At 35.9% G+C, this 10,000-nt stretch overlaps 1 protein-coding gene across 1 annotated transcript in view; it reads left to right on the top strand.

The window, feature by feature from the left end:
• atg7 (ATG7 autophagy related 7 homolog (S. cerevisiae)) overlaps positions 1-10,000 on the top strand; it is a 79,481-nt gene that overhangs the window by 21,783 nt on the left and 47,698 nt on the right. Inside the window, exons 13-14 of the mRNA XM_073916161.1 lie at positions 5,792-5,986; positions 7,312-7,459. Coding sequence (XP_073772262.1) covers positions 5,792-5,986; positions 7,312-7,459 — 343 coding nt within the window. The remainder of the gene's footprint in view (positions 1-5,791; positions 5,987-7,311; positions 7,460-10,000) is intronic.

Genomic DNA, 10,000 nt, shown 5'->3' with positions numbered 1-10,000 from the left:
ATGACCTTTCATAATCATAGATAGGCGTTTTAAATGCGTAGCGTCTCTCTTGCAGGGTTTTCTTGCGCTCTGAGCAGCAGTCTGAGTGTTTGAACGCTGACTGCAGTGACTCAGACTGGAGCTGGCCTCATATTGATGACTGTGTGTGGGAACTGAGCTGCTGGCAGGTGTTCACATCCTTCAGCTCCGCCAGTCCTCTCCGCTATCAAACCCCCTTCGCTTCCTATGATTCAGCTTCAACAAATGTCACCCCGCAAACCATTCCAGAAGACGATCTGGCCACGGCTGTAGAGGAAAGTGGTCAGACTATAGACTAATGTTAATAATAACAGCAACACATTGAACCATGAGCATCAGAACATCACACACAGGAACAGATTCTCGATGCATCTCATGAACACTTGATGATAATTGTGGCACACTATATTTTTACATGCATGCACTTATTTATTTAACAACATACTAATTTTACACGTCAATGCACATATAGTATAGGTGTACACACAGTATTGTATGTAGTAATATACCTGTACATGCATTTGTCAACTGGGTCACACTTTATTTTAAGTCACAGTTCACGATATTAACAAACCATTAACTAAGGCTGTGAAGGTTTATCAATAGTTAGTAAGGTAGTAGTTGACTTTAGGTTATGGGTAGGATTATATGGCCAGCCATTTCGACATTTAATCTACAGTTTAACTCGTACTCGTATCTATTTTAATGTTACTAGTGCTTATTTTGTAGATACTAGTGCCTGTTCTTTAAATACTAGTGCTTATATACTAGTGCTTTCTCATTAGACACTGGTTCTTTTATTAGATACTAGTAGTCATAAAGTATCAGGCTTAATTTGTGCAGGAACATGCCTGATCCGGATTCGGCACCGAAATCTGATCCGGCACTTCATTTTACTGATCCCCCTCCTTAACCGCCGTCCGCTGTTCACTTTCACATTCTTCCGAGACTTCCCATCCCTCCCTTTTCAAGAAGAGTTAGAACAATTTCTCAAACAATATCTCTCTCATTATTCTGCTATTAAGCAGAACAGAAACATGTGATCATCCTCACTTACCTAAAGGAGGAAAAGTTTGCTTAAATTAACGTCTGACGTCCTTTAAATGGCTAGTTGCCTTTTTATACAGTGTATCTAAACTTCTGCTTTCAACTGTTTGTGTGTATTGGACAAAACATTGTGACGCAGACAATTGCTCACACACACGTGCATGCGCACACAAAAACAGACACACTCAACATAGAGACACACATGCGCACACACACACACTCTTTCAGCTCCACAGATCAGATGGTGTATCTTACATAAGGATGTCACTGGCGCTCTAGTTTTAGCACCTCCGCTCTTTGCACTGGGAAAAATACCATTTGGAGCAAATGCAGGAATTGGCATGAAGGAGACTCTTATAATGAGGCCCTTCTGAGGTGCGATCGGATAATAACTTGACCAACACCCGCGTGATGTGACGGAGGACTGAGCATTCTGACAAACCTGACGCACAAATCAGCACATCAGCGTTCACAACAGCTAATCAAAAAACATACGCGGCGGAGAACAGAACGGAACAATGATCAGCTTTATTGAGCCTTTATTTGGCCACCGGGCATGAAAGTCCATCTGTAACACCACTTACAAACTAACACGTCTCTATGAAGAAAGAAACACGCTTTACTCCTGCTAACAGATTGCTGGGGTCTGATGCATATGGAGATCTGCTGTGTTGCTCCATTTATTTAGTTTTATTTATTCCTAAATGTCAAAAAAGTACAACCCCAAAACACAAATAAAAACAGAAAGTAGTGCTTCTAAATTTACTTTGACGTTTATTTCATTGCAGAAAATACAACAAACATTATATAATGTGTTCCTCGTGATAAAAAAAAAAATATATATATATATATATATATATATATATATATATATATATATATATATATATATATATATATATATATATATATATATATATATATATATATATATATATATATATATATATATATATATATCTTTTTTATTATTATTTTTTTTCCAAAATAAACAAGTATTCTTATTTTGGTTCTTGCAAGACATTTTAAAAACAGTTTTATCAATAAAGCATTTACCACTTTGATATATTGCCGTTCCTTTCCACCACACTTTAAAGACGTTTAGGGACTGAAGACAGCAAGTGATGAAGCGTTCCAGGTGTAACTATGTGCCATTCTTCCTGCAAACAAGTCTTAAGTTGCGCAACAGTACGAGGTCTTCGTTGTTGCATTTTGCACTTCAAAATGTGCCACACATTCTCTATTAGGGACAGGTCGGGACCACAGGCAGGCCAGTCCAGTATCTGTATCCTCTTCCTCCGCAGCAGGACTTGCGGAATGTGGTTTAGCATTGTCCTGTTGAAATATGCATGGGCGTCCCTGGAAAAGAAGACAGGGGTACTGACACAACCCCATACAATGACACCCTGGCTTTTGGGCTTGTTGCTGGTAACAGTCTGGATGATGCTATTCAGGAGCACATGGCATTCATTTCTCCCAGAAAATACCTGAAATACTGACTCATCTGAGCACAGCAGACCAGGGGTTAATTTGTGCTGGAACAAGCTGGATCCAGGATCTCAGAAATCTGATCAGACACCTCATTTTATCAATCCCCCTCCTCACATGCACCCCTGCCCCGCCCCGCTCTTCACTTTCTTCTGCAACTTTCCAACCCTCTTCACTTTCGTCCACAACACTCCACTTGCCCCAATCAACCCCCCCTTCCCGCTTATCAATTTCTTCCATGACTCTCCAACCCTCTACACTTTTGTCCACAACACTCCACTTGCCCCAACCAACCCTTCTTCCCGCTCATCATTTTCTTCCAAGACTCTCCAACCCTCTTCACTTTGGTCCACGATACTCCACTCCCCCCTCCCTTTCTTTAATTTCTTCCACGACTCCCCAACTCTCTTCACTTTTGTCCACAACACTGCACTTGTCCCAACCAACCCCCCTCCTTTGCTGCTCTCCCCTTTCTTCTGTGACTCCCCAAACCTCTTCACTTTCGTCCATCTGTTCCAGGACCTTGCGATTTACAAATTAAGCACATTTCCACTGTTTGATGGTCCAACGCAGACGCCTCCGATTACAGAAAAGTCGACACTTTTGGACACTGTTAATATAGGGCTTCCTTTTGGCACATTGCAGTTTTAACTGGCATTTATGGCTGTAACTATGTATTGTGGTACTTGAAATAAGGTTTGCCGCAGTAGTCAAGAGCCCATGTGGTGATCTAGCCTATAGATGAATGAGGACTCTTGTGTTTAAACATTTAAATCATTTCCTCATGTATTTGAAAACGACTGCAACACGGGGAGAACATGCACACTCCATACAGAAATGGCAACTGACCTAGCCGAGGCTCGAACCAGTGACCTTCTTGTTGTTGCGCCACCGTGCTGCCATTATCATTATCATTATTATTATTATCATTATCCTTATTATTAGTATTAGTATTATTATTATTTTTAGTAGACGTTTTGCACAGCACGATGGTCAGCTGCTATTGATTAATAAGTACATCTGTGGCCTGTATACAGTATGTGTGTTGTGTGTATGTATGCACATGTTTATGTGACATATGAGGACACAAACCTGTATTATGTCATCGGTATGAACAGGTATTACAGGAAAAGGTGAATTATGCAGACTTTGTTGATGTCCTTACTTTTTAAAGGCTTATAAATCATACATAAGTGAGTATTTTTAGAAAGTAAAAATGCACACAGCTTCCTTTAAGAGCAGTACAGTATAAAAACAGTAAAAACCTGTGGAATGACCCCACAATTCACCTTAACTGTGTGCATGTGTGTGAAGCCCTATTAATGGAAGTACACCTGGCTAGAAAATCTTTTCTTCTCTCTCTGTGTGTGTGTGCGTGTGTGTGTGCGTGTGTGTGTGTGCGTGTGTGTGTGTGTAAACCCCTATTAATGGATGTTTGAGTACACCTGGCTAAATAATCTTTTCTTCTCGTTTGTGTGTGTGTGTGTGTGTGTGTGTGTGTGTGTGTGTGTGTGTGAGTGTGCGTGCGTGTTTGTGTGTCGTGCTGATATTAGGGTCTGTGTTTATTCATCATTAATTCATCTGCTCATCCTGTATCGATCCGCTCCCCCGTTCTGCTCATTACACACACGTTTACCTTCACAGGAGCCCTGCGTGTGTCAGGCCAATTAGACCGGACGGATATCCATGCAGTAATTACAACTCTGTCTCTCGGTGACATACACACACATAAATATATGTACGCATATACAATAATGTGCTTGAAAAACTCTGTTTCACTGGATTGCAGCACTTGTGAGCAGAGGGTTATTGTATTATACGTGTAGTTTTGCCTTCCTTAAAATTGATGTGGTCTTTCATAAAATTGATTGATTACTGTTATTGATTAATGAACTAACATTATCAAAGATGCTTTAGACACTATTAGTTTACGAGAAATTGTTTACCTTTAGTACTCACGTAACTTCAATATTTGTTTGTGGAGTCCTCCAGGGCTCTGTTTCAGGACAGCTGCTGTTTACATGTGGCCTAGATAATATAATCAGGAAATGTGGATCAACTATGAGATCATACACAAGTGTTCATCCTCAGACTTTCTAAACTGCAGAAATCTGTAAACAGCTTGATCATTTGCTTGTTAGAAATCCATTCACGGATATTTACATTTGGATTTTGGGTTCTCTAAATGTGTTCAGCCTTCATGAAAGTATGAAAATAATAATAATAATAATAATAATAATAATAATAATGATGATGGCATTAATATGTTTCTAATGTTGTGGTCAATTTAGAAAAATGTTTTTTTTTCTGTTGCTTAAATGATGTCCAGCTCACTTTGACCCGTAATTCAAAAACATAAAAACATCAGGCTGACTTCACTTTTTTTTAGCTGAATCCAATGAATTTTTTCTAGTTGTCTCAACTTGCATCAATCAAACTGACTAAAGCTGTGAAGTTAAACTTTATATAGCTTTAATAATTTAGCTAAAACCTGATTAACTAGTTTAAACGAGTTACTGCAACATAAAAATATTGATAACACTTTACAATAAGGGTGCATTGGGTAATGTTAGTTGATGAATTTACTGGGGAGACACATGGTTTGCACTGTGGCCTCACAGCAAGAAGGTCGCTGATTCGAGTCCTAGCTGGTCCAGCTGGCGTTTCAGTGTGGAGTTTGCATGTTCTCCCCATGTTGGTGTGGGTTTCCTCCAGGTGCTCCGGTTTCCCGCATAGTCCAAACACATGTGTTATAGGGAAATTGATGAACTAAACTGGCTGTAGTGTATGAGTGTGTATGGGTGTTTCTTAGTACTGGGTTGCGACTGGAAAGGCATCCACTGTGTAAAACATATCCTAAAATAGTTGGTGGTTCATTCCACTGTGGCGTTCTCTGATGAAAAAAGGGGCTAAGCCAAGGGAATTGATGAATGTATTTAACATGAAGAAACAATCACCAATACTTGTATTACAGTATTTGTTCATGTCAGTTGTAAACAGTTGCTGATTGTTAGTTCATGTTAACTTAGTGCATTTGCTAATTTTAACTACTTTAATAATGCATTAGTGAATGTTGGTTGTTATTTATAATGCTGTTTGAGTACTGTTCAGAATAAATTCATGCTAGTAAATACATTTTTAGATGAAATCTTATTGTAAAGTGACCAAAATATTTGCTGTCTTTTTGTCATTGCGTGTTTTACAGTGTATGGATGTATTGTTGTTTTCTGTTGTTCAGAATGCAGAAGGCTTCAACATGAGCATCCCTATGCCCGGACACCCTGTCAACTTCTCAGATCTGACCGTAGCTCAAGCGCAGCAGGACGTGGAGCAGCTGAAAAAACTCATTTCTGAACACGATGTGGTTTTTCTGCTGATGGACACCAGAGAGAGCCGCTGGCTGCCCACCGTCATCGCTGCCAGCCAGAGAAAGGTACAGCAGCATTACTACCTTGCAAAAAATATGACAGTGTAATACTGTGTCTTTCTGCGATATGAGTACAAGTCCAAGTTTTGTAGTTATGTTTTAGTTAAGTGATTTAATAAGTAAATAAGTAATTATGTAAATAAGTGAATAATAAAAAATTAATAGGTAAATAAATAAATAAACATAAATAAGTAAATGATTAAGTAAATATGTAAATAAATAAAAAAAATAAATAAGTAAATGATTAGGTAAATAAGTAAATAAATAGGGAAATATGTAAGTAAATAAAAATATAAACAAATGAATAAGTAAATGAATAAAAAACAAATATGTAAGTAAATAAATAAAAATAAGTAAATAAATAAATAAATAAATAAGTAAATATATAAGAACGTAAAAAATAAAAAAAAGTTAATAAATAAGAAATAAGTAAATAAGCAAGTAAATTAATAAAAAATAAAAATAAGTGAACAAGTGGTTAAGTAAATATTTTTAAAAAAATAATGAAATAAAGAAATAGTTAAATATGTAAGTGAATAAAAATAAATAAGTAGATAAATAACAAATAAGTAAATAAATAATACAAATAAATAGGTAAATAAGTGATAAAGTAAATAAGTAAATGATTAAGTAAATATATAAATAAATAAGTAAATGATCAAGTAAATAAGTAAAAAAATAAATAAATAAGTAAATATGCATAAATATAAAAATATAAATAAATAAGTAAATGAATAAAAAGATATACAAGTAAATAAATACAAATAAACAAGCAAATAAGTAAATAAATATGTAAGAAATTAAAAAAAGCAAATAAGTAAATAAATATGTAAGAAATTAAAAAAACTAAAAAGTGAATAAATAAAAAATAAGTGAATAAGCATGTAAATAAATAAAAAATAAAAATAAATAAACAAGTGTTTTAAGTAAATCTTTTTTTAAAAATTATGAAATAAAGAACTAGTTCAATATGTAAGTAAATATAAAATAAATTTAAGTTAAATAAAATAAATAAGTAGATAAATAACAAATAAATAAATAAGAAAAAAAGTAAAGTAAATAAATTATAAGTAGATAAATACAGAAGTAAATAAAAAAAACATACAAAAATATAAATAAGTGAATAAAAATTGTTAAATATGGAAGTAAATAAAAAAATAAACAGTAAATAAATACTTTAAACTAGTGATTAGGTAAAACAGTAAATGACTTAATAAAAAAAGTAAATAAAGAATCAAAATATAAATAAATAAATAACATCAGTAAACCTTTTCTTTTCTTTTTAAGAGTGAGAGAGCATTCATTATTTGTCTGCTATTGTTCCTCTGCAGTTAATAGTAAACGCTGCTCTGGGATTCGACACATTTGTGGTAATGAGACACGGCCTGAAGAAACCCAGAGAGTCTGAAGAGTCCAGTCCGATGTCTGCATCTTCCAGCTCCTCGTCTTCCAACACACCGGCCGCCACTGTTACTGCAGGTACAGACGCCTTTTACACTGCTTTTACTGCTGTTTACATGAAGAGCGCTGTAAAAACCAACATATAAACACTCAGCAGACGCCTACAGTAAATGTCAAGTGGAAAATGTCAGATGTCGTCACAGTTGCAAAGAGACTGCAGATAGAAAGTCATGAAAAACCTGGAAGATTTCAGAGAATTGAGGCCGTGCATTAAAATGAAATATGTGCATAATGAAAATGTGCATGTTGTGGGAGCAAATGAGTTATTAAAACTGTCATGTTTTAAAATGTGTTGTAAAAAAGGGGTCATTAAACCCTAAAATGTTTTTTTATTTACTAAAATATCTTTAGTGGTATTAAATGGAGCAGGGGCATTTTCACTGTATTTCCTCTAATATTTGCTCTTCTGGAGAAAGTCTTGTTTTATTTCAGCTTGAATAAAAGCAGATTTTAGTTGTTTTAAAGCCATTTTAAGGTCAATATTATTAACCCCTTCAGCAATATTTGCAAATGAACTGTTTTATGCATGTAATGAAACTCCCCTTTTTATGCAAACCCCTCCTTCTCTCCACTTGACACGCCCACCTAAACACATCTGTAAACACCTTTTCCTAGCATTTTTCCAATCAGAGGTGTAAAAACTGAGGGTTCCATGATCCTCCAAAAAGCACTTGGGAAATGTAAACAGTACTGTACACAAATAAAACTGTATATACAGTTACGTCCATAAATATTTGGACATCGACTCAATTCTAACATTTTTGGCTCTATGCACCAACTCAATCAGTTTAAAATAAAATTGTATCTGCAGACTATCAGCTTTAATTTGAGGGTATTTACATCCAAATCAGGTGAACACTGTAGTAATTACAACAGTTTGCATATGTGCCTCCCACTTGTTAAGGGTCCAAAAGTAATTGGAAAGAATAATCATAAATCAAACTTTCACTTTTTAATACTTGGTTGCAAAATTCTTTACAGCCTGAAGTCTAGAACACATAGACATCAGCAGACGCTGGGTGTCATCCCTGGTGATGCTCTGCCAGGCCTCCAGGTCTCCAGTTCCTGCTTGTTCTTGGGGCATTTTCCCTTGAGTTTCGTCCTCAGAAAGTGAAATGCAGCTCAATTGGATTTAGATCAGGTGATTGACTTGGCCATTGCATAACATTCCACTTCTTTCCCTTCCAAAACTGCCTCCTAAGGAGCGTTCTTAATCTGACTAACTGTTTTCTTCACCAGTGAAAGAATTCTTCAGTCGTTTCCATGGTCTTCTGGGTGTTTTGGTGTTGCTGAGCTCACTTGTGCGCTCTTTCTTTTTAGGAATGTTCCAAACAGTTTTGGCCACACCTAAATTTCTCTTTGGGTTTGTTGTGTTTTTTTAGCCCAATAATGGCTTGCTTGACTGATAGTGACAGCTCTTTGGATCTCATCTTGAGAGTTGACTGTAACATATTTCAAATGCAAGTAGCACGCTTGAAATTTAAGCTGCGGTCACATTAGAGTTTGAGCATGCGATATTCTGTCGTGCGGCGCTGCGAAAACGGGTGGCATTAAACAAGCTTATTAGACATTTAAAAAGCGAGTGATTGCTCCATGTTTTCAATTTCTGTCCAGAGAGGTCATGTTTTGATCCTTGATTGGTCTCACGCAGTCAAGTGATGCGATTTCGCAGTGCACCAAGCTTGAACTGTGCTTCGGTCTAACGTATTCGCGTTCGTATGAATTGAAGTCTATGAGAGGAAAAGCCCAGTGTGACCGCAGCTTTACTCTGGACCTTTTCTCCGCTCATTGTACATGAGATAATGAGGGAATGACGCACACCTGGCCATGAAACACTTAAAAGCTAATTGTCCAATTACTTAAGACCCTTAACAAGTAGGAGGCACATATGCAAACTGTTGTAATTCCTACAGCGTTCACCTGATTTGAATGAAGATACCCTAGATTTGTTGGTGTATAGAGCCAAAAATGTTATAATTGGGTCAATGTCTGAATATTTAAGGACCTGAACTGTAAGTCAATCAATAAATATACAATTGAAGTCAGAATTATTAGCCCCCCTTTGATTTTTATTTTTTATTTTATTTATTTATTTTTTTTAAATATTTCCCAAATGATGTTTAACAGAGCAAAGAAATGTTCACAGTATGTCTGATAATATTTTTTCTTCTGGAGAAAGTCTTATTTGTTTTATTTCGGCTAGAATAAAATCAGTTTTTATTTTTTTTAAAGTCATTTTAGAAACAAAATTATTCGCCCCTTTGAGCTATTTTTTTTCTAATAGTCTCCAGAACAAACCATCATTATACAATAACTTGCCCTAATTACACTAATCTGCCTAGTTACCCTAATTAAGCTAGTGAAGCCTTTAAATGTCACTTTAAGCTGTATAGAAGTGTCTTGAAGAATATCTAGTCTAATATTATTTACTGTCATCATGGCAAAGAGAAAATAAATCAGTTATTAGAGATGAGTTATTAACACTATTATGATTAGAAATGTGTTGAGGAAATCTGCTCTCCGTTAAACGGAAATTAGGGGAAAAAAATAAACCAGGGG

Source organism: Danio rerio, chromosome 11, assembly GCF_049306965.1.
Source record: "Danio rerio strain Tuebingen ecotype United States chromosome 11, GRCz12tu, whole genome shotgun sequence".
Taxonomy (NCBI): Eukaryota; Metazoa; Chordata; class Actinopteri; order Cypriniformes; family Danionidae; genus Danio; species Danio rerio.
The sequence above is the reverse complement of the archived record's forward strand: the minus strand, read 5'-3'. Positions and strand labels throughout refer to the sequence as shown.